This window comes from Cariama cristata, unplaced genomic scaffold (genome assembly GCF_000690535.1).
Source record: "Cariama cristata isolate BGI_N322 unplaced genomic scaffold, ASM69053v1 scaffold21207, whole genome shotgun sequence".
Lineage (NCBI taxonomy): Eukaryota > Metazoa > Chordata > Aves > Cariamiformes > Cariamidae > Cariama > Cariama cristata.
Genome location: NW_009626701.1, coordinates 96,880 through 120,447, shown reverse-complemented (window position 1 = coordinate 120,447; position 23,568 = coordinate 96,880). Strand labels below are relative to the sequence as shown.

The 23,568-nt window shown below is 38.9% G+C and overlaps 1 protein-coding gene across 1 annotated transcript in view; it reads left to right on the top strand.

Annotated features, from left to right (window-relative positions):
• The window catches only part of USP3 (ubiquitin specific peptidase 3), a gene marked incomplete at its 5' end in the record, with an annotated part of 35,969 nt that overhangs the window by 6,785 nt on the left and 5,616 nt on the right, over window positions 1-23,568 (top strand). The window contains 9 exon segments of the mRNA XM_009704126.1: window positions 2,696-2,756; window positions 5,127-5,258; window positions 12,298-12,381; window positions 14,004-14,085; window positions 16,665-16,747; window positions 17,600-17,674; window positions 17,676-17,711; window positions 18,408-18,521; window positions 22,775-22,921. Of these exon segments, the coding sequence (XP_009702428.1) occupies window positions 2,696-2,756; window positions 5,127-5,258; window positions 12,298-12,381; window positions 14,004-14,085; window positions 16,665-16,747; window positions 17,600-17,674; window positions 17,676-17,711; window positions 18,408-18,521; window positions 22,775-22,921 (814 nt within the window).

Sequence of the window (23,568 nt, the reverse complement as noted above, 5' to 3'; positions counted from 1 at the left end):
AGGAATAATAGTTTGCATTGTAATGCTTTGACCTACTGGTTGAGAAGCAGTTCTGTCCACAGATGATAACATAGTGAAAGCAAAAATTTATTTCCAAGTGGGAGATTTCTGTTGGGATTTTAATGCTAGGAAGACTGTTTTGTGTTCCTGGCAAGGAAAGTGTAGGGTAGTGGTTTGTTCATGCAGCACTTAATCTGTGTTTAAGTGCATGAATGGTTTTGGCTTCTGTGTCCTTCTGGTTAATTTTTTTTTTACCTTTCAGTTTGTGTAATTCAGGAAAATGAAATTGTATCAGGTTAGACTGGTGGTCTGTTTAGCCCATTTTTAACTAGTGATGGCTATTTAAGGTCTTCCCTTTCTCTTCTGTTTGCAAGTGCCAAATGTTGATTTTCTTGATAACACTTTGGTCAAATTAGACAAACTTCTTCCACTTTTCTGACTTGAAATGTAAGCCAAAACAGCTCTACGTGGCTGCCCTCTATCACAAAATTACCATCACACTTGTGGGAACCCATCAACATTAGAAATAGGAAAATTTGTCTTTGAAAAACCAAGACCAGAAGATTGAGATGTGAGAAAATGTGTTTTTCAAGTAAAGTAATAATTGCAGCAGTTGAAAGAAACAATTGTGGCGTCCTTACTGAAGAGTTTAAAATAGTTACTTTAAATAATATTTCTGTGGAATGTGCTTTTTTTCCCCGTGAACATAGTAAAATTCTTAGCTTTAAGCATTCCTTGGATTGGGCCTGTGAATTGAAATACAACAATTATTGGTAATAATGAATGCAAATCCAGAAAGTAATTATTTAAGAAGCAGTCTTAGCTAGTTTATTTTTCCATCTGATTAAAATAAAGGCAAAATCTAGTGGTGGAAAAGTGTATTAGCCCTTCTAAACAAGTAAGCTAGTCACTTCTCTCCTGATTAAAAATTGACCCCGCCTTGCTTTTTCTTTTTAATTAGCATTTAATTTATTAAAGAAACTTCTTTTGTTAGCTTGGTTTTCTGTGATAGTCTTTGATCTTAACAGTTTGATATGTAGTGTACCATGGTTTGTAGCTTGGTGAACCTATTTTTGAATTTTGCTGGAAGTCCCAAGTTAGCCAGCTCGGGTGATCCTGCCCTGGAGCAGCTTCTGTGCATGCTTCCGCTTCCCCAGTTCCTTTTTCTAAGGTGTGAGTCCTGACAGGGAAGGCTGTTCTCAAGCTTTTCCACAAAAAATAACAATATAAATAATTTACCTATACGCTAGAGTTTAATCCTCTTCTCTTTGTCCCTTCTTCCCCCTGGCCTTACAGACCCTCAAGTTTCTGATGTCTTGTTTTTCCTCTATGACTCTTTTGACTGGCTGTCCCGAGAAGCAGTGATAGCATGTAGAAAAATTAGGTGGCATCATACCCTTTTGTATTTTTGGGATAATTGAAGTAGTATTTTTATTGTTGTTTTCTGCCCTTGCAGAAGTGCACTTAGCACTTCATTTTTCTTATCGTTTTAGTTGAGTATTTGAAAGTGTAATGCTGTTTCTGTAAATTCTGTGGTAGTGTATAGCTGTTAACAATTTTACTTCATTCAAATCTAAGTGTTGTATATTGTAGTGTCCCACCTTCAATGAAATGATCCAAATGGGAATTCCTCTCACAGTTTGGGAGTTTGATTATTAATTTAATTGTAGTTCCAAAATTGCTATTGTTTATAAAGTTGCATATACTTTTTCTTGACTAAGGGAAATTTTGCTCTGCTTGCCTCTTTTACTGTGTTCTGCCTACATGGGTTATTAATTGAAATTTTGTTTCTAATCTGAATCTGCAGACTTTGGGGCAGAGGTACTGGGTTGGGGCAGGAACAGGAGCTGGAATATCTGGTTTCTATGACTACTCTGGGATACTGTTTCTTCATTTTCTAGTACCTGTTGTTTTTTCCCTTTAGCTTAAAAAGATCCATGCTTGTATAATTTATGTTTTATAGACTTAGAAGAAAGCTAAAAACTTAGATAACATCTTCTGATGTCTTGAATGGATTGTGAAGCACAGCGCTGTGTTACATTTTAACCTTTCAGCTTGTGCATGACTATGAAAGGGTAAAATCTTTATGGATAAAGCCTTTACCAGCATTGCAGCATAGGAATACATATTGTATAAATGGTGTGTATTATCATGCAGTGCACAGTAATTTATTCTGTGTGCATCTTATCAGATTGCCAGGCTTTCTTGCAATATCTTCTTTAAAATGGCTTCTTGTGTAACAAATTTTACGAAACAGAAGTGAAGTGCTGTGGCTTTTTTCCCTGAGTTTGGTCGACTGCCTTATTAAAAGCCAAAAGAAAGCTTTTTAAACTTTACCAGTGTTTCTGATATTTCTGCTTCTGATACTTCTGTGTTGTATTTCAAAATCAAGTAGACCACATGTAGATGTAACACAGACCAAAAAAAAAAAATTTTCATGGAAAGTAACCGGTAAATGTGTAGCCTGTGACTAGAACTCAAGCCAGAAGGTGGCTAACGTGCTTTAGCGTCAATAGCTCTTCAGTCTGTTACTTTAGTCCTTCATATAGATTAATGAGCATCACTGGCTCTTTTATATAATTGTGGTGCTAAGGTGGAGTCACAGTAGAGCTATTGCTAGCGCTCAGAACGTGTTATACAACTGTAATATCATGGCCAACTTATTTGACGCTTTTTTTTAAAAAATCTTTTATAGTGTGCCGGTCAAATAAAAGTCCGTGGGTCTGTCTGACGTGCTCAAGTGTCCATTGTGGAAGGTGGGTACAAAGTGTTAGTCTGCAAATCTTTTAATCAGACCTTTATCTTTTTCTTTTGTTGCTTGACTCTGAGGCAGTTCATTCAAAATCCTCCTGAATGCTTTATAATTCCCTGAAATAAACCTTTTATGATCTCGTTTAACATTGTATGTTTTATACTGAACACAGTTCTTTGCTACCTTGTAAGAGTCCAGAGATTATACTCAACCAAATTTTTTTTCCAAAGGAAAAGTGTATGGTGAATGTGAATGTTCAGCTCAAAAAGTGCCTGGAGAACTGCTAATTCAGTGGATTATTGTAAAGTTCCATTCTGTAAAAGATGTTTCTATTGTAGTAAGATTAAACCAGTAAAAATTCTTGGAAACTCACAAATCTGAAGTTAGCATAGCTTATTTTGAGGAAAACAGCAACTGTCCAGCTTAGACAGAAAATACCTTAAATGTACTGTAGTGTAGTAGTTTTGGAACAAAGATATTGCCATAACGTACAAGGACTAGCTACCATCAGAATTCCTTCAGACTACAGCTGCTTTTTTGTCTGTACTAGTTGAAGTACACCAAAAGAATTTGTAAAGGAATGATATAGCCAGTGCGGTTATTTATATGTCAGGAAAATTGTAGAAAATTTGCTGCTACATAAATGTTTGAAATGCCCATATTAATGAGAATGTGGTTAGTGTAGACATTTAGACAGTATCTGAGATGTGAACATGTTTTAATCTCTAGAGTAACATCTGTGCTGGTGTGCTTTTGTTCTGGAAAAGCATCGTTAAACTTAGTGACTTTGTCTTTTAAAGTGGATTCAGTAAACTCCAGGCTTTGATCTGGATAGCAGTAAGTGCCACAATTTTAATAATCTCTCTTATTCAGACTTTTCAGCACAACCCCTTTTTTTTCTCTATTTAGTAATTTATTTCATAAATTTATATTTGGTGAGAGCTAAGAGAGAGGGAGCTACTTCATGTTATGTGATAGTGTGAAATAAATAGTTTGGAATATTTTACTTGGTACTAATTTTTAAAAAATACTATTTCTGTCCATATATGACCTTTCTTGCATGCAATTAGTAGCCATTGAGTCAGGTATTTATGCAGTTTGTTTTGACTTTTCTAAACTACTCCCATCCTTAGAATGGAAAATAATTGAATCAGAAGAATGTAATATACCTTGTAATGGGAGCACTTTTGATCCTGAAAGCACACAGCATATTCTTCTGCTCAGATAACGTTTGAAGTCAAAGGGAGAGAAATAGAGCTCTTCAAATCTTCCCTTGAAGTACACCCTCCAGGTTAGAGTCATTGGGAACATTACTGACTGTGTTAGAGCAGCAGAGCATTTCTGGTGGGAGCATAGCTTTATAAACCTGTCATTTGCACTGTTAGGCAGAAAACCAACTCCTGCAAGCACAGCTGTCTCATTCGGGTTATGACATAATTGCTGCAGAATTCTGCCAGCACAGCAATGTTGGTAACCCCGTGGCTTCAGTGCCTTAACTAGCACAGCTGCGTTAGCAGAACTGTTTACACCTGCATGTGAGAACAAGTGTAGAATATAAAGACCTTCGTGTGGAGCATATGCAAAGTTCCTATCGGTTAGCATTACTGAGTTCAACAAGCAAGAAATGGGAGAGGAGGGAATTCACCTGAGGTCTGGCCATGCACTTCTAAGTGTTAATGATTTTCAGCTCATACTTAGGAGTCTTGCATTTGTAATGCAACTTTTTTTATTAAAGATGCTTGATTTTCTAGAGCTCAAATTTTGATGGTGAAAGTGCTCATTGTGTCAGCAAAAGAGCTGTAGGATTTTAGATTTCTTTTTCAGTTATGTGAACCCAAGCTCTACAGCCTTTCAAATTCGTGAACTTTATAAAATGTAGAATGCTGTAGTATTAAATCATGCTGCAGAATGGGAAAGCTTAAAATGGGTGTGCTTTCGTATGGGGGTCAGCACACTGTTAAAATAATCACAAACATGATGAGTGCTGGGTGGAGGAAAAGGTAGAGCTGTAAGAAAAGTATATGGGAAAGCAATATGGAGAACTAACCGCTTTACAGTTATGAAAAAAGGGAGCTAATGATTTTCTCAGTTGTTAAGGTGCATCAGTCTGTTAAGGGCCCAGATCCTGGGGTCTGGTACAAGGATGCCAGTTTGTGGCTGCTGTGAAGGTGATGGAGAGATTAATTTGGACAACGTGGGAGAGTAAAGGGGTAAAAAGTTAGAAAATGTAGCCAATGTTTTCACACAGGTGAATTGCCTGTTTTGATGCCTGTATAAACAGTGGATGCTTAGGCTGCCTTTTTTCTTCTTATTTTCAATGAATGTTGGTTAAGTAACTACAAGTATGACTTTTTTTGTTTTTCATTTATTTTAGATATGTGAATGGCCATGCAAAAAAGCATTATGAAGATGCACAGATTCCTATGACCAACCATAAGAAAACAGAAAAGCAAGAGAAAGTTCAGCATACTGTGTGTATGGATTGCAGTAGTTACAGTACATACTGGTAAGGGTTTAAACACTGTAACTTGACAACTTTTTACATACTAGAAGGTGAAAACTTCAGACTCTTGTGAAGCATTATCTTACATTTTTTGAGCACTTCATCTCTTGATTTCCAGACCTGGCTGTTTAAGAACAGTTATGAAATAACCCTCTGCTTTTTCATGTATATTGTAGTATTGGTTGTGGCTAAACTCCTGCATTTCAAATGACAGCAGAAACTTTTTGAAATAAATGCTGTTTATGTGGTTTGGGGTTGCTTCTGTTTGCTTTGAGGTATGTTGAGAACCTAACCTTTTAATTGCAAAAGCTGATGTTTGGTTGTAGTTACTCCTTCCATCAAATTGGTGAACCTTTCACATATCCTTTATTTGTCAGAATATTAGAAAGTAAAGTAATACACTGTAGTTTCTGACCAAGAGGTGTGAACTTTAGGTGTGTATGTTTTGTTTGGTTTTTTTCCCCAATATTAATTTTTTTTCTTCACTCTGAAGGAAAGACTTCTTTCTTTTGGGGATTTGGGGCAACCTGTATGAGTTTGGGAAAATGATGGATCCTGTTGGGAAGCAGCATCAACTCTCTGGCAAGACTAAGTATAACGGAATCATAGAAGTGATTCTTTTAACAGAAGAATGGCCTGGGCTGTTTTATTCTATCAGATGCTTAGAGTGAGATACGAGCGCTGTTCAGGGAGATTTAATAGTTATGCTGGTAATGTTGGGTTCCCTATCTTCCTTGTTCCTCAGAGGGCAAAGACTGGAAGTCTGTTGAAAACAATGCTCTTCCATCCTCTTCACCCCTAAGCAAAACTGTTGACAGCTGCTTCTGCATTTCCTGTTGGATTCATGGTTTCCCATGTATGTCACTACTTGTGCAGTGTGGCAATGCAGGATTTGAACACTGCAGATCTCGGGGAAATCCACGTTACTGTCTTGTAAAATCACTGAGTATATAGCTCCACTGATGGGTATTTTGTTCAAATAATTGGGTATGTTTTGTGTACTTCATCAGGGAATAACCTGTTTGCTTTCAAGTTTGAGTATCCAGTTTTATGAGTAATACTTCTGTAACAAATATTTTTATCTGCTGCAAGTAAAATCACGGTTAGGTGGTCTTGCCTGAAGAAACTTTTTTTTTGGAGCAACTCAAAAATTATTCAGGTGGTGTGTGCAACTGTACACATGTTAAGCATAGAAGAAAGGTTTGAGTAGCTTTGTGATATATGGGGATTTTACTTCTATTTAAATTTTATTTAAATGACCAGCATTTTCATCTGCTTCTATGTGAAGACATTAGAAAATACAAAATTTTTCTAAGTGATACATATGCACAGGTTGCCAGCACTGGAATAACTGTGGGAAGCTAATTCCACATTCCCAATTAATGCTGTTAACAACTTAGTTCTGTGTTGTAGCTTTTTGTTTTGCTTGGAAATATGTATGGTCTGTCTTCTAGTCACTCTGAAGGTAATAATGTGTGGAGGAATTTTAGCAGGGTATTTGAATTCTTGATTATATCTCCATTTGCTGTGACAAATAGTATGCTCAACTTGCTGAGTCTTGATGAGTTGTACTAGCAAGTCAGAGCACCCTGTTGAGCTTATCCCAAACCCAATATAGGCATTGCAAAATGACAACAGCCGAATTGAGGACTATGGGATTTATTAGTGAAACAAACTATGCTTTTGAGGAGCAGGTAGGAAGGCACTTGGGAAGCTCACTGGTGTTTCACAGCATATTTGTGGTAGGACAGATGAGAAGCAGCTTAGCATGTGATGTCTTTTCTGCTATAATCGAAGTAGAAGGCTGAGTCGCCTGTGGATGAACTGAGACTAATTGTAGAGAGCTTTGCCTTGAAGAGTTCCTGTTGCGTATAATTCACTAGCAAATTATAACTCTCCTGTGCTAATACAAAGCTGAACAAGTTTCAAAAGCAGTGTATCTTTGCTTTCATTTAGGATATTTCAGTTTTTTCCCACCTGATAATCAGAAAAGAATACTTGGATCTGTTATTGCACCCAATTTTTTCAGTGGAAATGAGCTTAGATGTGTAAAGATGAAGCAGAAAGCATTCAGACCAACTTCTGCCCCTTTATTTCAGACACTACTGTAGAGGCTGCTATCAAATAATGCTTGCCAGTTAAAGCAAGTGAATTTGAGCCATAACTAGCTACTGTGGAGATTGAATTTTGAAATGTTATTTTTTAGCTTCTTCGGTGTAGACATGAATTACTGTGTTCCTTAGCTTGCATGATAGCAGTGAACAGGCCTGTATGGGCTCTTTTCTAAGCAGAGGGCATTTAATCCTTTGCTTTTCTTTGGTCATGTCATAAACTTTACTGCTATCATGAGAGCACAGTCCAGCTATGGTGTCAGTCCAAGGCAAATAAATACTATGTGACTGTTGAAGCTACCGTGGTTTATTGAATTTTGTTTCTAGTTCACGTGCAGTCTGGCAGTAAACCAAAACCAGACCAAGCAGTCTCCTGTAATTGCATTTCAACATGGAAGTCTAGGTGTGTATGTTTTCTTTTACATCACCACAAGCTTTCAACATGGCTTGAAAGGAAAATGTTTCAGTTCTGGTGGGATGGTGGTTAATTTTTATTTTTTTAATCTGAGATGAGATTTTTATTATATTTATGAATTTGGTAATATTTTGAAAAATACAGGCATGCTTGAGGTATCATTAAGTATTGGGTAACTAGGGATTTGCTTTCCAGAGGGTTTTGGTCTTTTCTCTATGTCCTCCTATTTGCCCGTTCAGTCTTCACAGTGAAAAAGTTGAGAGAATGTTAATCTTTTATTTATTATGAGAGTAGGACTGTGTTCTTGATTCTTTGGTCACTTCTGAGACAGTAGATGCAATACTAAATCTTCAGACTGAATTATGTTTAAGACGCTAAGCACTGAGAAAAACAGCCTCCTGAATCCTACTTTTTGAAGGTAATCAGCCTTTCAGTTAGTTCTGAAGTACTAAGCACAAAGGCTTTACAGGAAGTACAGATCTCTTTTCAAGCTGTCGTAGGATGCTTTCTCCTGCTGTGTTAGTGGTGGTTTTTCTGTGCACGAGAAGTAAAATGATACGTGTAAGAAGCTTGCTTTCAGAAATACATTTCCTGAAAAAGGACTCTTGTAAATTTGTTTTCTCTGTGCTAGTGCACGGACAGTTGGTTAGCACAGAAGAAAGGCTGCCCTGTTTATGTATTTGCATAATGTGTTCCCCGTGTTCATTTAATCCCAGAAGCAATTTGCAGGTCAGATTTCTGACCCATTAGCCTTCTTGTTATCTCTTAAAGGGACATGGCTCTGCTAATGTCCTCATCCGTCTGTCCCCATGGGCTGATGTAAAAATAACTAAGTGCCAAGGACTTGTAAAAAATTCTTTTTTCGTCTTTGTTTTTGTGTTGGTGGTTCTATTTAAAAAACAGACTTGCTGTGCTAGCCCATGAGCATCTGAAAATGAGATTGCTCAGAACCATTATTTTGCATTCAACAGTCAGTGGAAATTAAGGTAAAAAGCCTTTTATGAAGATAGTTAAACTCGAGTTCTTAGTTGACTCGTGTAAGGTGCTAGCACAACTAAGGAAACTTGGATTTTCTTAATTTTTCCTGTCCTGTAATTCTTCAAATCCAACCAGGGCTTTTAAACAGCATGAAGTTCTGTAACCTGCTGAAACAGCCAGCAGTAAGCATAAGTGTTCCTCAGAGCAGTGCATACATTCACTGGCTTGCTGCCATTTTAACAGCAAAGGAGGCCAGAAAAGACCAGGCCTTGGAGGTAGCAGAGGTGCTAAAAATAGAAAGTGAGGAGAGAGGAAAATACTGAGCTAATCCATATAAGGGACCCTCCCTGAAGTATAGAATTTGTTCTGTACAATTGCTGTTAAAAGCCTATTGTAGAATAGAATTGCTGTATGCAAAAAGGTGTATTGTTAACTTGTGATAATCCTGAGGATCACAAATTAAACATATGTTTTGAATGTCAGCTTCACATATAGGAAGTAATCTTTCAGCAGTTTACCTTTATGGTGTGTGGGCTTAGCAAATTCTAAGTTATTAAAGCATAGGATACTTTCTATGCTGTTTACTTCATTTATCCAAAATAGATTGGTAGTAGTGCTGTCATTTCTAGTAGTATTGCTGAATCCTCAGTGTTGCAAGGGAGGTGGTTTAAAAAACTTCCCCGTTGAAAACAGAAATAGAAGCAGCTTGTTTTTAAGTGGATCTTAAAATTACTTTTTCCACTGTTGCAAGGACCCTGACATTTAATGATGTATTTGGTTTTATTCCTCCATTTTGCAGAAAGTGCTAACTTGAAATTTTATGTGAAGATGTAACTGGTATGTGAGATCAGACTGAAAATAAGGTTAACACGATCTTTAGGGCATGGGAGTAAGTATTAAATCATCTTGCAGCAATAAGTTGGCTTAGAGGCATTCAGTGAGCTTGCATCAGCTTTCATTCCCCATTTATAAATGTTAGTAGCTACACAACTAAAGTAGCACTGTAGTTGTGCTAGTATACCTGGGGGTGTGGACATGCTTGGTATTAAGAAGTTGGACTGTACTGTATCCACCTACACCATATTTACCTCTCAGCAAGCTGGCCTGGGTAGTTTGCTCTGATGGTTGTCCTTGAGGTGTGGTGTCCTGTGAGAGTGGCAGATGCAGGAACACTTCATTAGCTAATTGTAGGTTGTTGACAAAGCTCAATAGGACCACTTAAAACATGGCTGAAAAATAAGCACCTTTACAGACTTCTTCCGCCTCCCAAACTAACTAGGTCTGTAGTAATCTTAAAAAAAAAAAAAAAAAAAAAAAAAAAAAAAAAGGTGTGTAGTAAACACAAAAAAAAAAAAAAAAAAAAAAAAAAAAAAATTACTGGCAATAGCTATCTTAATAACTTCTAGATTTTGTGTAAGTATCTATGACTGCCGTGTTCGCTGTTGGGAAATCTTGAGACTTGTATTAATTTCTCTTCTTGGAGGCAAAAATCAACAGAGATCCTGGACAGACTGCTCTTACAGATTCCTTTCAGTGGCCAGGGCCTTTACTTTACTTTCTCAACTCTGTAGTCTCTTCAAGGATTCAGTGTTAGAATTAACACTAGCAATACTGTTACCTTTGAACTACCTCGCAGGTTTATGCAACAAAGAATGTTGTAAATTCCAGTTGTGCCTGAAGTCGATAGCTTCATTAACTTATGAAGCAGTAGAGGAGTAACCTGAGACAATAAGGATGTATTTCACATTTGAGTCAGTCCTGTGCCAAAGGGAAAGGAGAAAAATAGCTATGGTTCTGATATTAAACATAGCCAAAGTAAGTTAGTTTTCTTCACAGGAAGTATTCAGTTGCTTGCCAGAATTTGAAGCTGCAATTTGTTGCTTTGCAGTAAGCACCGGCCTGGCAAACACTGCTCAGAGCTGAGATACCTTTGTGGGATGTGGGGGAAGGGAAGTTGTGACAAGTCTCTGCTCCCTTTTTGTCGCAGTGCTCTCAAAAGAGCAGGTGCAAGTGGCGTTAAATCTTCTCTTACCTTCCTGTTTCTCATGCCAGAATACGGGTTATCTAGTTCTTGAGCTAGCTCTTAGCTAACCTGCAGCAGTACTGTGAAATGTCATCTGCAGCTCCTGTGCACAGCAGTAAGGCTGCCGCCTCCTCTGAGAGGGACTCGAGGAGGCTGCACAGAATTCTTGGTTTACCGACCTGCGTGTGTGGATTCTGCAAAGCTGGGCTTCCTTACTGACTGCAGCGTTTCTGTTTCTTGGTTTTAAGGGCGTTTTGTCCTTCCTTCCCCTCCCTTTTCTACCACCCCATCCCTGTATACAGGCATTGTCTTTCCTTCACAAATGGAAGAGCGAGCATGGATAAGAGGGTCCGCATCACTCTGGGACCTGTGTTCCCTCTTTTTGTGAGGGCAAGAAATGCAAGGGATTTAAAATACAGGAAAATGGCAGAAGTTGATGCCATCTTGCAACAGTGTTCTCCTTGTGACAGTTTTCCTTGCTACTCTCTCCTTTAATTTCTTCAAATTGACATGTGCACTGTGGGTTTACATGTACTCAGGAAAACAGTGAAATAAGGTGTGAGTTTTTATTTCAGCATTCCCTAAAATACCTTCCTCCCCCTTTTAGAAATGGTCTGTAACCTTTGCCTTTGTGCACTATATGAGGTATTACAAGCCCACAATTTGAATATTAAATTATAATGAACGTCTTTGTTTCTTGGGAAATGTGAGATCTTCGTAGGACAGTATAGGATTGTAGACTTCTGTACCCTTGTTTCTGCTGAGAGGCCATTTTGATTTGGCTTCACTTTACGTTTCCTTTGAGGCAGTGGGGGGATCAGCTTCTCTCTCTTTTTCAGCTCAGTTGCTTTCGCATGCTTACCCTGAAAAAGCTCAAAATACTAGCTTAAGTTTTATAAGAGTTTTTGTGTGTATAAAAACTATATGAGAGATTGAGTGATAGTTGTGGTTAAACCACGAGGTGCAAGTTGCCACAGATTTCTGGTGTGACTTTGGACAAATCATGTAATCTCTTGTTTGATCTTCCCTGGTCTTTTTTCCATAGCAGAAACTTCTGCGTTATGTGTGTATCTGTTCAGCACCTCAGGTTTTAATGATCACTTTACAGTGTTAAAATAAATTGATGTATACTGTACATTAATAAAACCTTTGTATTCTGTTTACCTGATATCAGTTGATCTTTTCTAATAAATCTTCTATGGATTGTCTACTAATGCTGCTTTTGGTTATATCATATGTTTGAATTTTTGTTGAACGGGAATTCTGCATTGTGACAAGCAGTGCATCATGCTTCTAATTTTTAATAAAGAACTGAGCTAGAAGAAAAACCATGCAATAAGGTAGTGCCTGTACCTTCTCTTGCTATAGAGTAGTTTTCAGAGAGAACCAAGCTCAGTATGTACGTCTTGTGCTGCCCTGTTCCCCTCATAATCTTCCCACATGTAGGTTTGCATGACTGTTTTGGAGTACTTCATTGAAATCCTTTGTACATTCTGATAAATGTTTTTCTTGCAGTTACCGCTGTGATGATTTTGTAGTCAATGATACCAAGCTGGGCCTGGTACAGAAGGTCAGAGAGCACCTACAGAACTTGGAAAAGTGAGTAGCTTTTTTACATCCAGACTGCTTTGGGTAGACATGTAATATTGCATCATTTAAGTGGTATTTCTGTTTTGTATGTATGTGTTCAATGTATATATTTTGGTCCTTCTGTGTATGTGATACTGTGTATGTTTAAATATCCTTTTCATCACTGAGAAGCAGAGAAATGAATGAATTTGACTGATCTTGTATGTTTTGTTTCTTATATGGTGAATGTTGTAGAAGCAGTGTATGGTGATACAGGAATTTAGATATCGATTAACTTTCTTGCTACCTAGGCAATATTTACTGTCTTTTTCCATGTAAATGGGAGAGAATTTCCAGAACAGAATCACATTTTTGTCAAAACCAGAATAAGCTTCTGGAGCAGAGAAATTGAAGTGAAAATGCAGGTGGAAGTAGTCTTCGTATTAATTGCATAGTTTGGTTCCCAAATAAAAATATTAAGAAGGCTTATGAACTTGGAATTGTACAGAAGAGACATTTTCCTCTGCCTTTATCTGTCACTGTTCCACTGAAAAGTAGATGCAGTGGCCAGTGCTAGATAGCAAATAGTCTTTTCACGCTTTGCTTGGAAATCTTACATAATGCTAAGTAGAAGTATGGGTCCATGCAGTGCTTCCAAACACATTTGAATGCCGTAGAGTTCAAATAGGACTCCTGCTAAGAAATTGCTGTGGTTTTGGGAAGTCTCTGGATCCTCCCTGAATTAAGTGTCACTTACTGTGTAGGTGATATTAACCTTTTAATTATTTTCCATTCTCTTTTTGATGGGCTTCTCAGATATGTAATGAGATGTAAAGATATTTAAGCATAACAAGAAGTGCATGTTAGTATTTCGGAAATGTCCAGGAGATCTACCTCTTTGGGAGGTAAATGATACGGTGGAGGCTTCCATTGTGTGTAACGACAGTTTTTGAATGTTTGGAGGGCTTTTTAATTGGGGGAAAAAAAAAAAGAAATAAAGCAAAACAAAACCCTAAATCTGGAACAAGTTATGATTTTGCTGTTAGATTAGAGAGAAGTCATAAACTGGTAGAATTGAGGGGCCAGTAATTTCCAGTGATGTGGAAAAGAATAACTAATTGTTCTTGTAACTTTGTATTAGTATTACACAAATGTTGTAACCTCCTGTATTTTTATTTAAGTAAGAGAAGTCAGCTATAATACATAAGTGCTAGCACTGGAGATATTTTTGATCTTTGCTAACTTTATTTTGTCCTGATTTTTTGAAGTTGTCTTTCTAAAGGCTTAGATGATTCTTCTGACAGAAGTGTTTCATGGAAAATTCTGTATTAAGTATTCCTTTGATTAAGGAAAAAGATCAATATTTTAGGTGAAAAGTAGCATGCCAACAAGGCCACTCTTCAGGGCGCATACTGTAGCATGCATAGCTTGACACAATTAACTTGAAAATAGGATGTGTGTCTGTACTCTGAGGGAGTTGCAGTCTATTTTAAGACTATGAAAATCATAAGTTGCAATCAGGAGGCTCTTTGCTGTGTTAGTGACAGCTGATGGTAGATGTAATCACTGTATTAAAGATGATTATCTGTTGTCCATTTCACACAACATCTTGTTTTTATAGTAAGTAACCTCTTTTAATTACTTTCCAACAGTTCAGCCTTTACATCAGACAGACATAGGAAAAGAAAACTATTGGAAAACTCATCCCTGAACAGCAAGTTATTAAAAGTAAATGTAAGTATGACAGATCTGGTACAGTGAGTTTGAGGGTTTTTTCTAAACCTGTTGAGGCTTATAGTTGGGTTTGACTTGAAATACTTACAGTTACCCAAATTCTGCTTGGTACACTTTGTCTTTCTCATTTGCTGACCAGACACCTGGAAGAGCCCCTTCTCACAACACAATGTTTGATATTCTGCTACATTTCTGTTGATACAGACTTTGAGCTTCCCTGTGCTTAAGAAGGGTTTCATGCCAAGATGGAGCTTCAGGGCAATTTGAGCTTGGTGAGATCAGTGAAATTGGAAGGAGCTAGTACCTACTGGGATGAAACCAGGGCTAGACGTAAGACTTTTCTGAGCAGACAAAGGGTTTTTGTCTTTTTTACAGAGCAAAAAGCAAAGAAGCAGGTGCACTGTCTTTTTCTAGGAGGATAAGAGAGTAATTGTTAGGGAAAAGTAAAAAATTTTAACCAATTTTTAAAAGAGTTTATTAAAACTTGCTTTCAAAAGGAACTGTGGACTATTCTGAAAGCTTTTCTCACTCTCATCTTCCTGCTATTTTAACTTCAGCTCTGCAGAACAGCACCGAGGAGAGGATGATCCAGCCCTTGGTAGACAGCTGAAGGGGGCTGCATAGTTTCTTCAAGATGCAGAATGCCCCAAACCAAATGTCTCTGTTTTCCACAGTTTGGGTTGAGGGAGTTTCTAGTCTTCATAATTTCTCCCAGATTTTAGGGAGGGAGAGGGGAGATGCTGACCCAGCTGTATGCAACTGCTTCGTTTTCACCCTTAACCAGAAGGAGCGGTAGAGCAGAACTATTCCTCCTTGGCCCTTGGGGCTGCTGGACAGCAGTGAAGTCAAAGGGAGCTGAAGTTAATAGCTATCTTCAACCGTGAGGAGCAACTATCTGATTACGGAGAGAAGTTCTTGAGAGGAGTATGAACGGAAATAAGAGGGTAGGGTGGGACCAAAGCAGTCAGTTGCTGTTTTGCAAAGTCTGTAGGGATTTAGAGTTACTTTAAAAATGTATTTCTTAAGGTTAATTTAGGGTACTCTGTGCTGTGTGTGCTTCCTGTACTGTCCTAATCTTGGGGTGATTAAGAAAGCCTCAGAGAAATAGTGGGGTGTTTTTCCTATGGCAACACACAGCATCACTGTCTGGAAAACTCAAAGCCAGTAAAAACCAGAAGGAAAATTCTAAGCAAGATTTAGATATGGAGAAGACTGAATTAGAAAGCATGAACTTAATGCTGCTTTTATTCTTCCTTAGCCTGTGCTGTTTTCTCAGTTTTATTAATACTTGAATACTGCCCATGGCAACAGATGATCTTTTTATTGTTGGCATATTGGATCCTTATCTAGAAAAGACAGGGCACTACTGGTTGCATTAGTACCGTGCTGTCTCAACCTGGGCAAGAGTGAGAAAAGAATATGCTAAGGACACTGTGGTGGTTGTACTTAAGAGTTTTTTTTTCTTTATTGGAGAACAGGTTTCTCTTTAAACAATTCTTACTGAATTGGTAAATTGCTTATGTAAATAATTATTTTTTTTTTTTTTAAACAACATATACACAAATATTCTGCTGTCACTAGTTCTTCACCAGAGATGATGTTTGTGGTAGATTTGGGGAGGAAAAAAACTTTTATTGGAACACTTTGAATATGTATTTGGTAACCTGGATTGGCATGGAGTCTTTGATGTCAAGTAATATGTTCATTTTGAGATACTACTGTTAAAAGAGAGTCTAGCTTTTAAATTTTGTTAGAGCAATGAAGAATGCCCCAAAATTTAATGAACTTCCAGTGTGGTATTTTGTAGACAATGGAATGTGTCCAAGTGTTGCAGATTCTAGAAACTGTAAATGCAACACTGTCCACACTTCTCTTCCCTCTCCTCCCAGCTCACCCTCAGGATTATTTGGCAAAAAGCAAGCTCGACTGTTGGTAACATTGCTCAAACCTGTTGAAACTCCTAGACTGTAAATGGTGTGTATTTTGCTTCTCTTCATTCAACACATTGCTTTTTCTTGGCACAGTCTAACTTGAGTGTTTCTTTCCCAAATAAATGCTGTTGTCTGTCTTTCAAAAACCCTCCTGGCCACCATAAAACCCAACCAAGGCAGCAGGCTAGTGCTTGTGACTTAAAAACAACCTGCAGGCTGCCACACTGTGCATATTAGACATGGGACTAGATGGATAAGGATTGGTATTTTAATTTTTCAAAGGCACTTCAGGAAGATTGCTGTCCAGTTCTCACTGAACGTTTCTGGAGTGTGAATATTCAACATATGTACACGCCAATACTTTGCAATAAAAGCCTGTGGTCAACGCTGTGTTGTCCTATTCTAGATCTGTTTGCACAGGAAAAGACGTACTATAGTTTTCTGTTGACAGGAATGAGTAAGAAACGGGTTTCCTGTCAAGATGGAGCTTCAAGGCAGTTTGAGCTGGTGAGGTGGTTGCTTTGGCTTTGTCACTGCTCTTTTCAAACAGTGTAGTTTATTGTTAATGCTGACGTAACAGGAACAGCTTTGTGGGGAGAAAGTGGGGGAGCAATGATAACTCTTTAACTTAACTGTTCTCACTTCCAGGGGAGTACCACTGCCCTTTGTGCCACAGGCCTTCGGAACCTGGGGAATACGTGTTTCATGAACGCCATCCTTCAGTCGCTCAGGTACCTTTGAAGCTCTCCCCATGCCTCTGAGAATGGTTGTGTGCTATAGCGCTAGGCGAGTGAATTTGCCAAGTTACCACTGTACAAAAGCGTACCTGGATTTGCAGGAACAGGTGTGTGCAGGTATCATAAAGTTGTGTTTCGCATTGTGAGGGACTTCCTGTCATGCAGCGTTCCAGAGAACGCCCGCAGTATCCTCAGCGGAAAGGGAGACTGCCCTTTCATTGAGGAGGCTGTTGAAACACGTTGATGCTTATGGTTGCTGTGAAAGCAGAGACAGTGCTTTGAGGGGTGGAGTCTCAAGGAAGTGGGTAGGAGGATAGTTTCTGCAGTACTGAGATGTTAGACTTCATTTCATTGCAGCCAAGACCACTGCTGCTCTGTAGTTGTCCTTTTGCATTTCTGAATTTGCCTGCTTCACTGGGAGACTACTGAGTTGGGCTATAGCATGACTGATTTGTCTCCACTTTCTTTTCCATCATTCCGGGTTCACTGGCAGGAGCTGAGGCACACGCTTCTTATGTCCCATTACTGGGACTGTGGTAGCAGAGGTTAGACGGTAGACATGGAGTTAACCTCAGCAGATGCAGTCTGGTTTGTTATCTCTTAGTCAAAGCAGAGCCAAAATGTAATTGTTTCAGGTAGTTGAGATGATGACAGCTCTGCTCAGTCATTTACTGAAGATGAGTATTTGCTACAGTATTTCTTGTATCTTGAACTATTCACGATTGCCATCCTCTATCACTGCATGAAGTTGCATTTATGCATTTCAAAGAACAGGCTCCAGAATACATAATACTCTCTTTATTCTCTGCCCTTTAAGGATTTAAATAATTTTTCCTTTTTCCGTAGTAACATTCAACAGTTTTGCTGTTACTTCAAAGAGTTGCCTGCTGTGGAGCTGAGGAATGGGAAGACCGCAGGCAGTTTTTTACCATACCAGGAGCCAGGGGGATAACAATGTGTAAGCTGCATGTTCCTTGTTAGCACTGAGCTTTATGGAAAACAGCAAATGCGAGGGTAGGAGAACGACCATACTCTGCCAGTGTTGCAGAGTCATAGAAAAATTATTCATTGGGGGACAGAGTCAGAGAAGAATAGTTGGCTGTACAAAAAAAGAAACTTCTGTCATTTGCAGTTTGCTTATATAGGTCTGGTGCTGCAGGGCAAAGCAGACAGATACATCAGAAAGCACTGGAGTGTAACTCCATTTAAAGTAAGGTTAAGAAATGCTAGGTACATGGACTCCAGACCATTATGTTATTTAATTCCAGCTAAAATACAGTCATGGGGATGTGTCTGCAAGAGAACATACTACCAAAAAAAAAAAAAATCAGAGTAAGCGATTCACAATCTGTAGCGTGTTTGAGCAAGTGTTAAAGGGATGATGTTAGCAGAGTCTACAGTAAAATGGCGAAAGACGGATAGATTTCCAGGTGAGCCCTCAACATCTGAAATGTAATTTTCCTACTCTGTGTCTGTCTTCAGTGTTATGGGTAGGACTTTGGACATAAAATCTTTGAAGTACTGGAAAGGATATTTACCCAGTCATTACAATCTTATCCAAAGTAATGTCTGGTATTTGTACCATTGAGCTAGTAAACCTATAAGGGTTATAACACAAAGCCATGTTAATCACTAGCTTTTACTTTCATTGCAGTTCATTGGTGGAAGAATTCAGAAAGACGCTCTGTGCTTTATGGCAAGGAAGCCAAACTGCATTTAGTCCAGAATCTTTATTTTATGTTGTTTGGAAAATAATGCCAAATTTTAGGTAAGTTTTGTAATATAAGAACAATATTCTTGATTGCAACCTTGTATTGCTGGTGTTCTGCTCTCAAATTTCCTGACTCCATGCAATGCACTTCACGCAGCTTCCCTGTATGCCCATAAATACGCTTTGAAAAGGAACTTCACTTTGATCGGCAGTTTTGTGTTCATCAGTAGTGGTATTTTCTTTCTGCCCTTCTACCACATGCTACATGTAGCAGTGTTGGAGAGGACAAACATCTCTCATACTAAAACGGTAGTAGTTGTACCTTTGAGCCAGTGCTCCAAAGGGCAGACGAATCAAGATGACTGGGAGATAAGTGCCAAGTGCATGGTGTTGACAGAACCCAAGCTGGGCTGCAATAAGAAAGTGATGTAGTCGGATTAAAAACGGTACAGCACCTAGAGGCCTAAATGCAAACATACTGGCTGAAACTTCCTTGATTCTCTCAAAATAATGTCATCACCAGCTGGACATGAAGTAAGGGCTATAAGAAAAAAAATCCTGTGCATAATAGGCATTTTCTGCCCATACTGACAAAAAAAGACGATGAAAAGAAAGGGGAAAAAAAAGGTTACCCAAGTAAATCGAAGTATCGTTCCTCTCCAAGGTCTCCCTGTCCTGGCCCCTGAACCTCTTTCAAAGGAGCACTGAAACCTGTTAGGATATATTGTGATGAAGGTAAGTTGCTCCATGTTCTCAGGTAGTAAAGATGTTCTGTTATCTGTTACATCTCCAGCAGTGCTGAAAAGATGCTGTGAACACATCTGCTCAATGAGTACCCTGAATAACGCAAACCTATTTATTCTGCTAAATGTGTTTCACTTGGCTTATGAGAATCAAGGAAGTTTAATACCAGTAGTTGCAAGCAGTGACCAAAACATTACAGAAAATGAACATCATGCATAATGTCACCGACCAGTTTCCTTATTACAGTCTTTGCTATAATTCTTGTTAGAGTAAGTGAGAAACCAGTTCATTAAAGTTCCTCAAGCAAATTTTCAGCACTGTGGGTTCTATTACAGCTTTTAAAAGAAAAAGTGCTGTTTGTTGGGGTTCTCCCCCTTCCCTTTTTATTTCCAGTTAGCTGGGAGCATGTCCGTGATTAATTGATATGAGAACTCATTAAATCACATGGAGAATAGTCAGCTGCTCAGGAGATGCCTGCTCCCCCATGATGCAGGGAGAAAACTGAATTTGTTCAGTGCTTCATTGTACCTTGTAAAAGCTAGTGATGCTACAATTTTAGTTCTACCTTGTGCTCTTCGTGTGCGATTGGGAGGAGAAGGTGGATCGGCATATACGTGAAAGAAGGCTGGAGCCAGCAGCATGTTAACAGCAAACCAGCCACTTTGGCTTGTGCTTATGAAGCCTGAAGTGATGGGGCAGGGGGAGGAAACGTAGTTGGAAAGGTGGTTTAATTGTTTTAGCCCAAAGAGATTTTAGTTGTTGAAGGCAGGTGGTGCCTGCCTCCGAGGGCTGCAAGTGCTGCTGTTCTTACAGAGGCTTACAGAAAAAACTGCTGCTGATGCACTCCACGGCCCTCTGTCTCATATTGCACACAGGGAGTAGAGAATATCGTTTATAGTTACTGTGAGCACAACTGGAGTGCCTGCGGGCTCTAATGCTGCTGTGGAAGTCCTGCTCCTTGAGTGTTGGACAAAGTCTGCTGCTGTCATTCTGCCGCCTGCCGAGGTAGTTCTGTGGCTTCATGCTGAGCTGTAAGATGTGTATGTTGCTGATTTGCTGCTGTATAAATAGTATGCTCTGTTTTCCTAGTAACTGTTCCTGTGTATGTCCTATCTTCTTGTAGGAAAAGCGATGTCAGAGGTGGGCTTGAATTGAATTGCTTCAGGTGGATGGAGATCTGTTTTATTGCACAAGCTGACTATCAGAGAAACTATGCTTTTTGCTGAAGGCCTTTAAGATCATAGTTGATTGTAAACAGTGCATTGTCCATATCATCATGTTCTTTTAAAGATCTGTATCTATAGTTACGCTTTTTAGCAAATCCAAAGACTTTTTCGTCTATAATTAACATACTTGTATGCAAGTATAAACACATGCATCAGGAGCACAACCAACAACGTGGAATGATTCCAAAGGTTATTTCATCAGATTTGTTGCAGAGCAAGTGTGCCATATACTTCAGAGCTCTTTTATGTGTAATTTAATGTTGAAAAGGTGTCTGAAGGGAAGACTTTCCATGAATTTCATCTTCAGCTGTTTATTATGATTACTTACATGTTTATTAAACTGAAGATACCTGTATTCAGTAAACTAAGCAAGTCCTGTGTTACCTCAGCGACTTCAAAATTATCCTGCAGTGCGCACAGTTAATGTGCAGCTTTGGAGTTAAGTTCTGTTTCAGTACTTTGTTTTGTAATAATGTACAATTATTTTACAACTTTGGGAGATTTAAGTCCTATTTTGGCTGTGCACAGGACTCTGGCCTGTTGAAGCACAGCAGTGTTTCGGTGTGCCAGTTTTTCTGTTCTAAAAGGTAGGTGGTGCTGCCGATGTTTCTCAGGGTGCTGTAAGATCTACATACAAACTCGGTTGTTTCTTTTAAAGCTACTAGTTTGGAAGAAAAGATTACTGTAACTCTACAAGATGAAAAGGCTTTGTTTCATTTTTATTTTGTTACCTCCTAGCAATACTTTGTAGGACACTAGGTATGTTCTTCACTAAGCACATCAACGTCCCATCGCATATTTCTGTTGCACCGAGTCTGTTCTCATTTCTCTCCAACTCTGGGTACTGTGCCATGAGTTTTACAGACATTTTTCCCTCCCCTGAGCAGTAGCGTAAAAGCCCACCTCTGTTGTTTTTCCCAGACATTGCTGTGTGACAGTTATTGCCTATACTTACGTGGAGTAGTGAGGAGGAAAAGGGGCAGGGGCGGCATGATAATACAGCTTAAAAGAACGGACAAGAGGAAGAGAGGGAAAGCCAACTCTGCTATGTAGGGATTTTTGTAACTAGGCCTACAATGACTTGCACATAACTATGTCAGTGTTGCACAAAGCTTTCACTGTTTCGCTATGTATGCGTTCCTAATTCATCTCAGTATACATCTTATGGCAAATGAATAGCAGTTGTTTGTTAAATTTGATGCATGATTTAGCTTAAATAACTTTAAAGGCATATTTTACCCTGATGGCTTCTCTGTTCCCTTCGATTTGGTTTGTTAGTGATGAAATAATAATGGTGACTCTTTGAGCAGCATTGCTGCGGATAGCATGACATGTCTGAGACTGGAGCCCTATCCTACCGAATCCAAATGCTCAAGAGGTGCTCTGGATACTCCACCACTACCTCCCTCTCACAACAAATGGTGTGCGGGTGATGCAGGGCAGGCGTGCAGATTCTGAGCATGGCTACAGATCTTGCCATAGAAGAGGAAAGAAATCTGTCTTTCATCCTAATTATTTCAGAGTTCATATTGTTGCTGAAAGATGCGTGTGGAAAACAAATGCAGAGATTAAATTGCTGGCTTTGGTGGGAAGGGGAACAAACAGGGAAGCAAACACCGGGAACTGCCAGAACCAGTGGGATCAGTGGCTGAATGAAAACCACTCAGAAATACTGACTCTGAATCCCACATGAACAGTACATTTTGTGGTGTCTTCCTTTTGAACCTTAAACAGGTTTGAGATTTTGATATACTGACCATAATTTATAGTAGTTTCAAAGTATGGGTGAGTAGTGTGCTGTCTTAACGTGATTCGTAACAATTCTGCAGAGGTACTAATCAAATATCGTCAGTAACAAAGAAAAAGAAGTGCTTTGCGTGAGCAAGGGGAAATCACTGCTACCATTGTGTACTTTTAATTAACATGTGTATGAGACCTAGGATGTTACTAGCACAGACTGAGTTTGGTGAGGCCAGTTAACATGGCAGCTATGTTAATATGTGAGCAGATGTCTCTGTTGCGCCCTGTTGTTTTCCAAAAGGTCTCTTCCCATCTAAAATGTATTTTCTTAAATGTTTCTCCATCCTCAGAGACATGCAGAGAGCGAGTGAGCTGCGAAGGACCAAAATTCCTTAGTTTGTCTAGATGTCCCTGTACCTTTCCAAAGGCTACTTAGAAAACTTTTTTAGTACAAAATATGTATGTCTCTGTAAAGTCTGCTTAGTGTTATTAAACAAGTAAAGGTTCTTTCCCTGTGACCCTGGTGCTCTCTGTGTGTCGGCACTAAAGCAGCCTGTGTATTTGGTGATTTTTGTTGCTGTTGTTTGCTTTTTTCTTAAGGGGATACCAGCAACAGGATGCCCATGAGTTCATGCGTTACCTTTTGGACCATCTACACCTGGAACTCCAGGGTGGCTTCAATGGCGTTTCACGTTCAGTGATTTTGCAAGACAATTCTAGCCTGTCTGCAAGCAACAAATGTTGCATGTAAGGAGTGTTTTTTAATTTCTTCAAAACCTCTGATGCCTTTGTATGGGTCTGTGTGGTGGATCTGAAATTTCAAATTCATAGTTCCTTGTTTAAGTTGTCTTTTGTGCCTCTGTAATGCTACGACTTCCAAAACTGCAGGTTACAAAGGCTTAGCGTCTTGTAGGATGTGCTTCCTTTCAAAAGGAAGTGTTGTAGATCAGCATTTTTCACAGGTGTCAGTAAGCATACAGGCTAAGTTGTAAACACATTTTAATTCATTAGTCTTTTAGAAATAAAAAGAAGGGACTCTGTATTTTCTATTCTATACCCATACAGAATTCTTTCTTCTGTTCAGGCAATCTCATTGTCTTAGGGCGACAGATGGCCTGAATGGTACAGGAGCAAAAAAGATGTCCAAGTATTTGTAGGTTTAAATTGTCAGCAGACCTCCTGGATTAACGACTGAGCGATGCAGTTACAGTTTGAAGTCAATTTTCTAGCAGATCATCTTGCTATATTGGCATATCATTTGACGCAGTTAAAGCTGTTGCTTTTTCTCCCGGTAATTTTGATTTTCATGTTACTGCGTATCTTAAAACAGAGGTAATCCATGTGTTTCACACCTCTTTCTATACTTCTCAAAATACTCGTTTCTGAATTCTGTC